Below are 14,595 nucleotides of genomic sequence, written 5' to 3' on the forward strand. Positions count from 1 at the left end.
AAAAAGAATTTGTTCCACAAAATTTATTCCATAGAGTCAATGCTCTCCTATGCACTCTCTCTAGTGCTCTCCTACACATTCTCCACCTAGTTAGTCAATACTCTCTTCGAACAATCTCTAAGAGGTTTTTGATGTGCTTGCAGTCATCTTCTTTTTTCTCTCCTAGATGGGCTCCTTACAGCTTACTATCTTTCTTTAGAGTAGATGTTTGCTAATTTTAAGCTACAATGACTAAGAATTGCTAAATTTAGGCTACAATGGTTATGGTGAAGTTTGGTTGTGCATTTTTTGTGTTGTTGTGCATTATTGTGCTTGTAGTTTTGTTTTCCTTTTTACTATGCTTGGTCTCTCTTATTTTCTCTTTTTTTTTTGTCTTGCTTATGTTTTCTATTGATGGCGATAATGATCTTATTGATCTAGAGTTGTGAGTTATGTGCAGCGAAGAAGACATGGTTTCTCCTTAATGTTTCTTCTCTTGTGCTGATAAGTATTGAGGTGGAGTATTATCATACAGGTGAAGTTGTTCTTAGCAGTATGTGGTTTTTATTGAAGACTGGAGAATCCTTTCAAAGCCACTTGTAAGAAACTCTTATGTTTAGCTCTTGGAACCTTAGATGTCCCATGATAGTTAATTTTATTTTTGGTTATGGGATTGATGTACAACCTAGATTTAAGACCAAAGTACTCTATCACATCCCTTCCAAGAAGGAGGGAGCCTTTCAAAACTCTATGTCGTATATTCTAGATAAAAATCTGATTACCCCTTAATAATTTTTTTTTTTACTCTTAGAAATAGCTAATTAAATATTAATTTTATATATACACACACACACATATATACATACATACATATATACATAAATTAAAGGCAAATTATTTTTCGTCAACATTTAAAGTTGTAATAGAATAACATTCACAATTTGAAAATAAAAGACATTATTAGATCCAATGTTAAAACTAAAAGTGCTAAAAGATCGAATGGATTGGTTAATTTCACTGTAATATACTCATCTAATAAACATGTATTTCAGAAAATAACAATTAAACTATCTCCATCTCTCTATATGAGTCTATGATTTACATGCATGAATTAGTGTTTTCTAATTTGTCATATTTTAAATATGCATAATAACTATCGATTGTAAAATATAGTTTTGAACATGATTAAGCAAACAAGTCCATCTTACCTGGAATCAAAATCTGTATCAATCTTTAAAATCATCTGTTTCACCATCTACATTCCTTAAATAATTTTTTCTTCCGGTCCAACAGCAATAATATCAGGAATGCTTTCATTCATTTTCTAAAATCCATGATACAGCTGCCGATGAGTTTTGTTGACCTTCAAATCTTTATCAGAAAAGCTTGAAATAGAATAAAGGTCTGATTCAACAAAGTGGCAACAATACCGTCTATAAATAAAATCAACACACTAACTAGTAGATAGTTTCGTAGGATTCCTCCGTGTAACACTAAAGTTACTGTTGCAATGGCAGCCCCGGGGAAAACCTATCTTCTTTTCTTGGGGCTTTTGGTGACGATGATGTTGATCTACACAGAAGGGTCTACTGCGGATAAGAAGGTATGCTTATTTTACTCTTTCATTTCATAGAACACAAGAATTTAAGTAATGTTTACTAGTGATGGAACATTTTTGTTTTGTCAAATTAGGTTTATATAGTCTACATGGGCTCTATTCCATCAAAAGGTGGCGCGCAGTCCCTCGAAGAAACTACTTCCGTGTACCATGGAATGCTTCAATCTGTACATGGAAGGTTATTCTATGTTCATTATAATCTACTTTCATCTTAAGCCCAGTCTTATTTTAGCTATAAATCACGAGTTTGGATTGATTTTGTATTAAATGTGTACCGTAAATTGTGTGAGCTGATATATTTGTAATGTTGGGAACAGCAACGAAGAAGCTAAGAAATCTCTGATGGCTAGTTATGGGAAGAGCTTTCGTGGGTTTGCAGCTATGCTTTCTCCATCCGATGCCTCAAAACTCAAAGGTAACCTAATTTCTAGAGATATTGGGGAAATCCTTATTTCAATCTTAGTTATAGATATTTTCATGGTTTAAATTTAACCTTGTTGTGGAAAACCTTCACAATAATATTATTCTTTTCGAAGTGCTTGTATAGATTTAGTTTTTTGTTGTTGAAATATAGACATGGATGGCGTTATTTCCGTGTTCGAGAGCAAGACACGGCAACCCTCGACTACTAGATCGTGGGATTTTGTGGGCTTGAATTCATCGGTTCATGATTACAAACTTGACTATCAGGCCAACATCGTTATTGGGGTTATAGATACAGGTAAATTTGCACTTATACTGTTTGTTGCTTCCTTTAATCAAATTCATTAATGTTTTTATTAATGTCACAGTAGTTGGCATGTCTGTTGTGTTGTAGGAATATGGCCAGAATCAGAGAGTTTTAGTGACCGTGATTTTGATATTCCTCCACCTGCTAGGTGGAAGGGTGGTTGTCAAGTGACCTCGGATTTTCCTACTTGTAACAAGTTAGATTCATATCTAGCCATTTTGTTATTGATATATTTCACTGATCTTATTGAGAGCGCTTATTAAATGAATTCTGAAATAACTTTTATGATTGATGGATTTTACAATGTTTTTTTTCTGTGTATATGTATTATTGTTATTTGACACTGCTTAAACATCACATATTAAGAGATTGATTTTTAGACTAAAAATGTTAAATAGTTAAAATTGACTTTTTTTCAAGTCTAATTTCTTCTTAAGAATATAATTTTTTTCCAAATATACTGTTTGCGATGCTTTATAGTTTATTGATTGAAATTAAAAAAATTATTTTTTCAATATTTTGAATTGTACTGTTTAATCTATCATCAGAATCAAAGAAATCTTAAATAGAATGCTTACATTTCTTAACATTTATAACTTAATTTACATTGTACATCTCCTAACACTTGCTTTAGTTGTAATGATATACAGTGATCAATTGATGCAGAATCAAATTTAAAAGCAAATAAATATTCAATAAATAGATTTCATTTTTCTTTTAATAAAAGTAGATTGATCTACATTGTTTCAATTCTTTGAACTGTTTTAAATTTTGCAAATAAAACAACTCAGCTACTTTCCCTCAGCATGTTAAAAAGCTTAATATATTGTGAATATATGTTTGAATTTGCAGGAAACTTATAGGGGCAAAGTACTTTCGTGCCTCGAAAAATAATCTATCTCAATCGGAATACCGCTCTCCAAGGGATGCACAAGGCCATGGAACGCACACCTCCTCTACAGCTGCTGGATATTTTGTAAAGAATGCAAACCTTTTTGGCATTGCTGATGGACTTGCCCGTGGTGGAATCCCTGGTGCGAGGGTTGCTATGTACAAGGTTTGTTGGGTTAATGAAGCTTGTAGTGATGCAGATATTTTCTCAGCCTTTGATGAAGCAATCCATGATGGTGTGGACATTCTTTCGGTGTCATTTGGGACTAAAGCTGGTCCCTACTTTTTGGACTCTGTTGCCATTGGAGGATTTCATGCAGCACAGAAGGGAATTTTGGTATCAGCTTCTGCTGGAAACGCTGGACCTGATTTACGAACTCTTGGTAATGTTGCTCCGTGGATTCTAACCGTGGCAGCAACAACCATTGATCGTAGGATGGATGCTGAGCTTGTTCTTGGAAATAATCAGACTATAAAGGTAATTTGTTTTTTTATACTAGTTATAAAACATTATTATAGCAATAGCTTTTTTTTTTGTTTGGACTATAGAATTTGAATAGACACATTTTTAGCAATGAAATATGAAATCTATGTGAAGTAAAATTAGAACGTTCATTTCTATAAAACATTCCATCTCCTAATGTTTTATTCTTTACTTAAACCTTCAATTATTATTTGTGGATGTTGGGTGCTGGTTTTTTTAAAGCTGGTTTCTTCTCTGTTGGTTAAAACAGTTTAAAGTTCTTTTTGTGTTAATCTTAGTTTAGTTTATGTTCTGGTTCTAGTTCTAACTGCTTACTGCTTTGTATGGTCTTACTTTTTGTGAACTCCTGACTTTATCAGATTGAACTTGGTGTTATTTTATTGTTAATGGATTCTAACTCTATTTGACTTTATTTAATCAGAACAAATTATTACATGTAATTTAGAAAATAAATTAAAAAAATCTATACACAGTCTAATTGAAAGAATTATTTGAATTAGCTTTATATCCTTTTTACGTGAGCTTAACTAATTTTGAATAATAACTTTCTACAGGGAATTGCTGTAAACACATACACCATGGAGAAAAACTGGTATCCGTTAGTATTTGGAGGCGATATTCCTAATCTAGGATATAGCAAACAATCTTCCCAGTAAGAAGCAATGAGGCCTGTTAAACATCACACATTAAGACTCGATTCCTAAGTTAAAAGTATTATATAGTAAAACTTGACTTATTTTATAAGCTTAATTTCTTCCTTAGTGTGTAATGTTTAAAGGTGAGTGAAACAAAACTCTCAATGAAATTTGGAAATAAATAATGTTGTACATAATATGAATTGTGTAATTTGTGTTCTTATCATTGCTTGTATGAATTTATCAGGAACTGTGAATATTACTCTCTGGATCCCAATAAAGTGAGTGGAAATATTGTTCTTTGTTATTTCACTGAGTATCAAGTAGATTATACGGTTTATACTGCCGGTGGTGCGGGTACCATTGTAGCTACCGATGAATCCCCTGATTCAGCAGACGCCTTTTATGGCCCTGCCACAAAAATTACTCGTAGAGACGCAAGACTTGTATTGAATTACATAGCTTCAACGAGGTAAACTTTACTCAGTGTATAATGTGAATGAAGATAAATCGTGACTTGATATCAGTGAACAACTACTTATTAACACTTTTCTTGTTTTGTTTTGCAATCCGTCAGGAATCCGATCGCAAGAATTCAAAAAACTACAAACCCCGAAGGACCTGCACCACGAGTGGCTTCATTCTCTTCACGAGGTCCCAATAATGTATCACCGGACATTATGAAGGTATGTTTCTTAAAAGTTCGACTTTTGTTATTCCAAAATATAATTCAAAAACTGTTAATGGTAGGAAAAAAAGAGAAATCTGTACTCTTGAAAGCATAATAGTATAGTACACTGGAATATGACACAATATGATGAAATGTATTATCAGCCGGACATCGCTGCACCAGGTGTGAATATTCTTGCATCCTTCTCACCAAAAATTCCACTTAGTGCTGTTCAAGGAGACACAAGGACCTCCTCCTTCAATATATTATACGGTACATCCATGGCATGCCCTCACGCTTCAGGAGCAGCAGGGTGGGTTAAGGCGTTTCATAAGGATTGGTCTGCTGCCGCTGTCAAATCGGCTCTCTTGACTACAGGTATACAATTAGAGCTATTAGATTTTTCGAATCCATTAGAGATTTTCTGAGTTCAATTGTGTAATAACTTTAGTCATGAAAGTTCCCAGCACACTCCCTGATCCATCATTAGAATAGAAAAGAGATGTCAAAAAAATACAAGAAGAGAATAGATTGCAAACCTGCATTGCAATAAAAAGAGGGAAAGGACTAGAGAGACAGGCCACCCAAGAACTACAACTACACTAAATTAATAAGAAGAAAAAAGGAAAAAAGCAAAGCCAAAAACACAAGAAACAAAATAAAGGTGTTCAAAATAAATACTACATACTCAAAGTATAGAAATAAAGAAAGGTATTGATCCATCATTTCTTTGTACGGAAAATATTGAGTCCCAACCAAGTCCTCCAATTTTTGAACCAATGCTGCAATGTTCTTTCACTTGTATGACGTAAGATTTCTTCTGTAACATTCTTGTATTTGTTTGACATAAGATTTCTTCCAGAATGTTCTTTCATTTGCATGACATAAGTTTTCTTCTGCAACTTTCTTTCATTAGCATGACATAATATTTCGTCTGGAATGTTCTATCATTTGTATTGCATAAGATTTATTCTGCAATTTTCTTTCATTTGTATGACAAAAGATTTCTTCTAGAATCTTCTTTCATTTGCATGACATAAGATTTCTTCTAAAATGTTCTAACATTTGTGTGACATAAGACTCTTCTGCAATGTTCCATCAAGTGTATGACATAATTTGTAAGACAACATTTCTTCTGAAATGATTCTATCATTTCTATGACATAAGATTTGTTCTGCAATGTTCTAACATTTGTGTGACATAAGATTTCTTCTGCAATGTTCTTTCATTTGTATGACATAAGATTTTCTGTAATGTTCTATTATTTGCATGACATAAGATTTCTATGTGCAATTTTCTTTGATTTGTATGACATAAGATTTCTTCCGCAATGCTCTTTCATTTGTTTAAGCTGTTTATACTTTCCATCTCTAACAGTGTAAGTTGTGATGCAGCAACAAAAATAGATCGAAGTTTTCGAGAGAATGGGCAAGCAGAGTTAGCTTATGGGGCTGGGCAGATCAATCCATGGAAGGCAACCGATCCAGGGCTTATTTATGATGCAGGCGAAACTGATTACGTTCATATGCTCTGTAGGGGTGGTTATGGTGATGCAGACATTAAAACCATGACAGGAAAAGCAATTAGCTGTATTGGTATACAAACAACCCCAAATCCAGGGCGAGAACTAAACTATCCAACAATTTTTGCTTATATTGATCCAGGAAAAGCTTTTGAAGCTGTGTTCCCAAGAACTGTTACCAATGTAGGAGTTCCAGCAAGTACATACAAGGCTGCTGTATTTCTCCCAGCTGGAATCAATGCCACCGTGAAACCAGACACATTAACCTTTTCATCTCTACATCAGAAGCTATCATTTACTCTCACACTTAGCGGTGGACCAAACACGCAACCAGCCAAGACCGGGTCTTCAGGTTTCTTAACATGGTCCTCCGGTAACTACAAGGTGAGAAGCGCAATATATGTGTATGCTGACTCAACGTAGATTTAAATCTCAAGCCCAATATTTCATTTAAATCGCTTGAGACAAATAATTGGCTGTATTTTGTTAGCTATGACATACACTTTCACTCTTATTTCAATGTGGATCTTATTTCAATAAATTCTTCCACTCTTTTACTCCTAAAGGAGGGCTTTTCAATTTTTTTAAGGATTGTTTTCATTTTAAAGGTAGGTAGACAATTTTAATGTATATCTTAATTAAACAATTCTTTCTATTTTGTTCTTTTCCTTCTTTTTCACTTCTTTTAAAATATTATATTAAAAAATCAGACATTGAACTTTTTATTAGAACTGCCTTCACCTAAAATTATAACTTATCTACCATGAATTTGGATGTAGACTCAATTTTTGAGATTATTAATACTAATATTTTGGTGTATACCTAATTTTAATAATCAAGAAATTCTAATTCTATGAATATTTCTAAATGTGAATCTTATTTCAACAATTTCTTTCACTCTTTTACTTGTAAAATAGAGCTTTTTAATTCTTTAAAGATTGTTTTCATTTTATAAGTAGACATTTTTAATGTGTATATTTTCAAAACAATTCTTTCCATTTTGTTCTTTTCCTCCTTTCTCATTTTCTAAAAATGATTATATTAACAAATTAGATATTACCCTTCTTATAAGAAATGCCTTCACCTAAAATTATAACTTATTTTATCTACGACTTATCTACTATGAATTTGGAGATAGACTCAATTGTAGGATTTGAGCAAATAAGCCAATCAAATCCACAAAGCCTTCGAATCCCTGCATGCAAAAACCTATCACAGAAGAAAAAGACGAGAAGAGGCAAGGGTTTTGCTAAAAAATGAAGATAGAAGAAAAGTTGCTCTCAAATAAAAAATGTATAAGAGATAATGAAATAAGTACAAGTCTCAACCTTATAAAGGTGAGATAGAAACCCTAAACTAAAAAGCTAGGTTGCACATTATTAATTAATAATTAATTAATAATGCACCTACAAGATAGCTTAAGCAAAATAGAGTAATAGGCAACTTAATTAATTAAATCAAAGTTATTTAATTAATAAGTGCAAACAAATAATTACTCTAACACCCCCCCTTAAGCGAAGCTCAGGAGGTAAGCTAACCTAGACAGCTATGAAAGCAGGAAAATTGGGTCCCGGCAACAAGGCCTGATCAGGTACCCAATCACAACATAATCTCTATAAAGAGGAGAAATAGAGAAAACCACATGGGAAAAACCCTACTCCAAAAAGAGATAGCAAAGAATGTTCCAGAAGAAGGAACAAAGAGATCAGAAGAGAATCACTGAAGCATGAAGAACCGCAAAACTCTGTCAAAATGCTGATCTGTAGAACCTCCATGGAAATAGAAGGCATGAACCGAGTGTGTCTATATGGTAGATGATCCATCTTACCGAAATGCATAGGTAGCCAACCATTGCAATCGCCTAGTATGTAGGATCAGGTACTAAATACATAGGTCACACCAATGAACCATCAACCAAAGAAGCATAGAACAACAATATAACCTCCCCTTAAGGTAGGTGAGGTGACAGGCAGCTGAAAAGGTGGGCCAAAAAAACTCCTACAACACAAGAACCAGACACATCGAGAGTGAGGTACAGACACCAATAAAGGCACGTGTCATCGACACTGCATGAGGCAAAAGAGAGAGAGCGCCTATAAGCGGCAAACAACTATCCCCCCCATGGCACTTTATAAAATAGTGCGGCGGTGGCTGCCGGCAGAGCCGCTGCGGGCCGCTGGCGGACCGCTAGTGGTGGCCATCAGCGGTGACTGCTAGTAGCTCCGCTATGGTTAATTAACCGCCGCGGCCAAAAATGCCACAATTGAATTTTTTTTGCAATTTTTATGATTTTTTCGCCTCGATCCGCGTGCAGGAGGCCGTACGGCCCTATACAGCAAAACAATTTTCCCCCAGATCAACGTTGTCCAAATCGGACAAATTTTATATCAAAATGGGGGTTTTGACGCCTTCTGAATCCATCCGTGAGGTCTGTTTGGCCTCAAACTGCTCTAAAAATCAGTGACCCCCTATTTTCTCAGAAAAAGCCCGTAAAAACACCAGATCTGATCCGCCAAACCCTTGTTCTCCCTTTTTCTTGAAACATCAAACAAGCTACAGCAGATCTGGCTCTGATACCATGTAGGATTTGAGAAAATAAGCTAATCAAATCCACAAAGCCTTCAAATCCTTGCATGTAAAAACTTGTCACAGAAGAAAAAGACGAGAAGAGGCAAGGGTTTTGCTAAAAAATGAAGATAGAAGAAAAGTTGCTCTCAAATAAAAAATGTATAAGAGATAATGAAATAAGTACAAGTCTCAACCTTATAAAGGTGAGATAGAAACCCTAAACTAAAAAGCTAGATTGCACATTATTAATTAATAATTAATTAATAATGCACCTACAAGATAGCTTAAGCAAAATAGAGTAATAGGCAACTTAATTAATTAAATCAAAGTGATTTAATTAATAAGTGCAAACAAATAATTAATCTAACATCAATTTCTTGGACTATTGATACACCTTAAAGTTACAACTTTTTTGTAACTTATGTACCATGAATTTGGATGTAGATTCAAGTTGGTAGGCTATTAAATTTAATGTTTGCAATTATGCCTAAATTTTATTATTAAGAAAATCTAGCTTTGTGAATTCTTCTATATATTAGCCTCCTTATTTTAGGGATTATATTTTTGGTCCCTCCTTATAAGAAGTTTCATTAAAAATATAACTTATATACCATTAATTTGTATGTATCCTAACTTTATTGGGCTATCAAATCTAATGTTTTGTAGTATGCCTAATTTTTATTATTAAAAAATTCTAGTTCCATGAATTCTTCTAAATATAAGATTTATTTTCCAAATCATCTAAGATTTAGTATATGTTGATTAAAGATCTTTTAATACTCTATATGTCATTTATTTCAATGACAATTATAAGCTCTAAACCTACATACAACAATTACATAACAACAAAAATCAAAGAGTGTGTCTATTATAGTCAAAGAAACAACCACCACCACCTAGCAAAATAATCAAAAAATATGTGAGATGTTTTACAATAAACTTTCTATAAGATTTCTATTAACATCAATACACAACTTATCAATAACAAGAATTTTTGGGGATATTTTAGTCTGATATTGACCTACTACAACATCATTGGCTCAAGATGTTCCTTAAAAAGCAAGAGGTATATTTGGAATTCTCACTTCCTCCCAAAGATTAATCTTTTTTGATCATCGGTAAATGGATAATAGTATCATCACAGTTGATAATCTCCAAAGACATGGATAATTGTTGTGCTCTATATAATTGTGAGGAAGAAACTAGATCCCCCACCTATTAATTCACTGCTCTTATGCATTTTCCATTTTGTTGAATGTTTTGAACTAGATGGGGATTTTTTGAATTTTTAACAATAAACACCCAACAATTCACTTTCAACTAAAAGTATCCATTCCACTAGATTCTCAATTTTTATTAGGAAATGTTCTCTCAAAAGGAAAAGAAAACCTTGCCCTCTTCCTGTCACACAACTTGAAAAGAAATTGGTAGAGGTTTGGAATATTTTCCACTTTGTTGAAAAAATGTAGAATGCCAAGATTTTACAAAGGAAAGGCATGAAATGGAAGTCCCTTACCAAAAATTGGTGGAAACTTAATTTTGATGGATTTGGAAGGAATGGTATTATGGATATAGGGGGTGTTATTAGGGATGATCATTATAATCGTATCAATGGTCATGCGTGGAATTGTGGTAAGATGTCAAGCAAAGTTGTAGAGGCTATGGGCCTTCTTTTGGGGTTAGAGATAGTCGTTAGTTTGAATATTCCTGAATTGGTGACTGAGGGTGGTTCTCTTCTTTTTATTTATAGGATTTAACTAAAGAATGTACAATCTCATGAACCACAATAATTTTGTCTAAAGTGTCCCTCCTAGGAACAAAATTATGCTACTCAAAATTATAGCTCCGAAATTAAAGGAAGATATGCATTTAAAATAAGTTGAAAGTTGAAATTCTTTTTAAAATCACATTTTAATTAAAATCTAAAATTTAGATTATTGACAAATGGAAAAAAGCATTCCTAAGCTGGTGGGGCTATTTCCAGCCCCACCCCTTTTTCACTCGGTTCTTAAAAATGTGGGGCTTCTACTTTTCAGGAGAAGATTCTAAATAATCCCATAGCAAAATTATATTTTTCTCATTAGACCACCTACTTCCTAGAAAATAGAGCTTAAACCCCTCTCATGAACTTGGGAAGAAACTAAAACATTTTGCAAGAAAGGACTTTGATATAATTGTGTATCTAAAGAAATTGAGGGATTTCTCAGTAGAACTAATCAATTGTGTCAACGCCCAAAATTTTGTGGATCATTAAAAAAGAAGTGGAGTTACCTCTTTTAGGAGACAATGAGCACAAAAGAACTCCTTAATAGTACCAAAGATGCCTTTTTCAATGATGTGTCACATATTCAAAAAAATAAACATAGGAAAATCATCTAGTCCTAGGAATTTGTCACCTTCAAAAGAAAACTACAATTGTTGGTTTGGATGATGACGGGATGGCCACAAGGTTTTTGTTTTGACTATCAGATACCATATTTGGGATGATAGATAATAACTCTCTTGGTCATTAGCATTGAGATAATTCTTGGCACTAAGGAGGAAATGATGCAGGAGTATCTTGCATTGGAAAATTATTGGAAAAAAAAAAAATTTGAAAAAGAAAAAAGGCAAAAAAAAAAAAAAAAAAAAACATTTCTGGAGGAGAGAGAAAAGTGACAAAAATTAGAGGAGAAATAATAAAAAAATAAAAAGGAGAAAAGGAAGGAAAAGAGGATTTTTATTTTCGAGGTGCATAGGTGGCATAAATAGAAAAATAAGAAAAATAGTTCTCATTCCATTAATCGAGGTGTGTAGGTGGAAATTCTAGAAGGTTTTGGATAAATCATGTATTTAATATTTGTTGGGTGCTTAGTTGTATTTGGGTGGGAATTTAATATTTATTTAAAGGTAGTTGTGTTTACCTTTTATCCCACATTGGTTGTGTTTGTAATGTCTTGGGTTAGAAGTGCCTATTTAAGAAAGGTCTATTATCATTTGTAATCAAGTTCAAGAAATAGAAGCTCGAGGAGTAGAAGCTTGAGAAGTAGAAGTTCTGGAAGGAGAAGCTCAAGGAGAAGCTTGATATCATCTTGTGGGTGTTGTAAGGATTTTTCAAGTATAATAAAATTATTTGTGAAGTATTTTTTTCTTGGTCTCTATATTGTTGCATTCTTGGTTGTGAGTTGTTAGAGTGGTGTGGCCCTCTATCAGGAAAGCAAAGCGATTCCTCATTTATATAATTATCTCCTCATATTCATTGATTCTACCTTTTCTAGTATTAAGTTGTTTGATTTAGTTGGAAAAGTTGTGTCTAAGATTAGAAATGTGGGAGTATTTGGTATTCTTGTCCCCTTCAGCCAAATAAGTTGATCTTGATCTTTTCCTCTAGAACATCTTTTCCTTAGCAATTATATCATGAAATTTGACTAAGAGATCATTTTCTGTATCATAAAGTTGATTAATATATTCCTCCTTCTGGATTCTATTATGGCTATCATTTAAAATACTTTTAATGTATCACAAAAATTGGCCTTGTTTGAAATTAGGACACACTTCTTGACATTATTAAGTTTTCCAACCATCATATACATTGTTGTACCATCAACCTTGACATCAAACCATTCTTCAAAAATGTTCTCAAAATGGTATGGTTCATCCATATTTTTTCACATTGGGAAAATGTTTGTTGCCTGAGATAGGATCCATAGAGGAATCGATGAGAAAATGGTGTGATCCAATCTTAGAGATTAAGAAAAGAGAGAAATGGCATTTTTGGATCCAATCATGGGAAATTAGGGCTCTATCCAACATAACTTGAATGGGTCATTTGTGTCCCCTTCTATTGGACAAAGTATGTTTAGTGCATCTTAGATCAATATCAATTATAACTTCATTGGAGATGGAATCCTACATATCTAGTACATATTCCCTATTGATCCTATGGCAAGACATATTGTCAATTAGTGACAAATCAATTAAGTTATCCAGGAAGGTTAGTTAATACTCCAACCAAGCTTTCCATTAGTAAGAAAATTTTAGTGTAGCTGGAGAAGATAAAGGTTATACTATGTTAACCACTTGCTCACATTATAAACTAAGTTATCAATGGAAACCAAGTTCCCAATGTGAATGGATTTCACAGTGTAAGTCAAGTTCTTTCTTTGGACCAAGCTAACTATTTATCCTATATCACCCGATTGTCATAGAGTTATCCAAGCATCTAATACACAATGTCACTCGAGCTCACTGTATTGCCCAAGAATCAATAGAACACCAAGTACATAGTATTTCTTGAGCATTAGTATTTGTGCCAACTTTGTATAAAATTATTGTGTAAAGGGTATATAAGGAAGAAATTTTCATTTATCTAAGTGTGTGGAATATGTAAGTAGTGTAATACGAGATATATATGAAGACAAGGAGAAAATATGGAGAAAATTAAATAAGTAGGTTACAAGGAAGTATAAAGGGTAGAACATAGACTCATCCATCACAATTAGGTGATCATATTATCCAAAGGATATTTTTAAGAAAATCATGTTGTAAAGTAGAGATCATCTTGTTGATTCACCCTAAGAGGTGCATAGTCAAATCCTCTAACCAAGTGGACCTAAAAATCCTTTGCAGGATATATTAATAGAATACATACTTCATTGTATTCAAAATTTATTTCACAAGGTGGACCTAATAGTCCTTCATAATTATAACAAAGTTGATCACTAGAAGTGATCAATTGTAAGCCCTAATAGGCCAACTTTATTACTCCAGTAGTGAATCACTGTGGGTGTCATCCTGACCCCAGTTTTACCCTCTCCTTAGAGGGTTTATGGGTTACCAAATCTTTTTTCAAAGTGTTATGGTGTTGATTCCTTTATTGCTTTATGTTCATGCATGAAAGTATATTAGATAATCTATTATGGTGTTGATTCCTTTATTGCTTCATGTTCATGCATGAAAGTATATTAGATAATCTAAAGAAGTAAAGAAGAAGTAATGTTAGTCAGAAAAGTTTAAATTGTTCCTAATTCACTTCTCCACCCCCCCGCCCCCCCCCTTCTCAATCACCTTCCTGTCATTACATTTCAAAAAATTCTCTCCATTCTCTTCCATATTACTTAAGATGGTATTAAAATATCCTATGATTATCTAACTAGAGTCCTTAAAAGTGGTCCTTAAATTAGGAATCGTATCCCAAAATTTCATCATCAAGGCTTTATTATTAGATCATAATTATTAGATATGACCCAAGAGAAATTTTCTCTCAATTGATGGCACCTTAAATTAATGATATTATTGTCACAATAAAAAAAATTATCAGTAATGATATTTTGATTTCAAGAAATCACATTACCTCTAGATGCACCTTCTACATTCCTTCCTAGAACTACTCCATTTTTAAAAAGTTTACTTTTTCTCACCTATTCTTTAGGAATCTTTCTCTCTTGGAGCACTATTATTTTAGCCTTGGTATATCTAAAAATATTGCTCAAACCATATTTCTTATGAGGATTATTTAA

At 33.3% G+C, this 14,595-nt stretch overlaps 1 protein-coding gene across 1 annotated transcript; it reads left to right on the forward strand.

Annotated features, from left to right (window-relative positions):
- Positions 1–1,680: 1,680 nt before the first annotated feature.
- LOC149538195 (subtilisin-like protease SBT4.14) lies at positions 1,681–6,952 on the forward strand. The gene is made up of 10 exons (XM_089802430.1): positions 1,681–1,775; positions 1,915–2,012; positions 2,172–2,318; positions 2,415–2,523; positions 3,180–3,696; positions 4,257–4,354; positions 4,585–4,809; positions 4,915–5,023; positions 5,172–5,385; positions 6,402–6,952. Exons 1-10 carry the CDS (start codon positions 1,687–1,689, stop codon positions 6,950–6,952), a joined length of 2,157 nt encoding a protein of 718 aa, XP_089658556.1. The 5' UTR covers positions 1,681–1,686.
- Positions 6,953–14,595: the final 7,643 nt, after the last annotated feature.

Source organism: Cupressus sempervirens, chromosome 9 (assembly GCF_028749045.1).
Source record: "Cupressus sempervirens isolate cs-2001-9-10 chromosome 9, ASM2874904v1, whole genome shotgun sequence".
NCBI classification, from domain to species: Eukaryota; Viridiplantae; Streptophyta; class Pinopsida; order Cupressales; family Cupressaceae; genus Cupressus; species Cupressus sempervirens.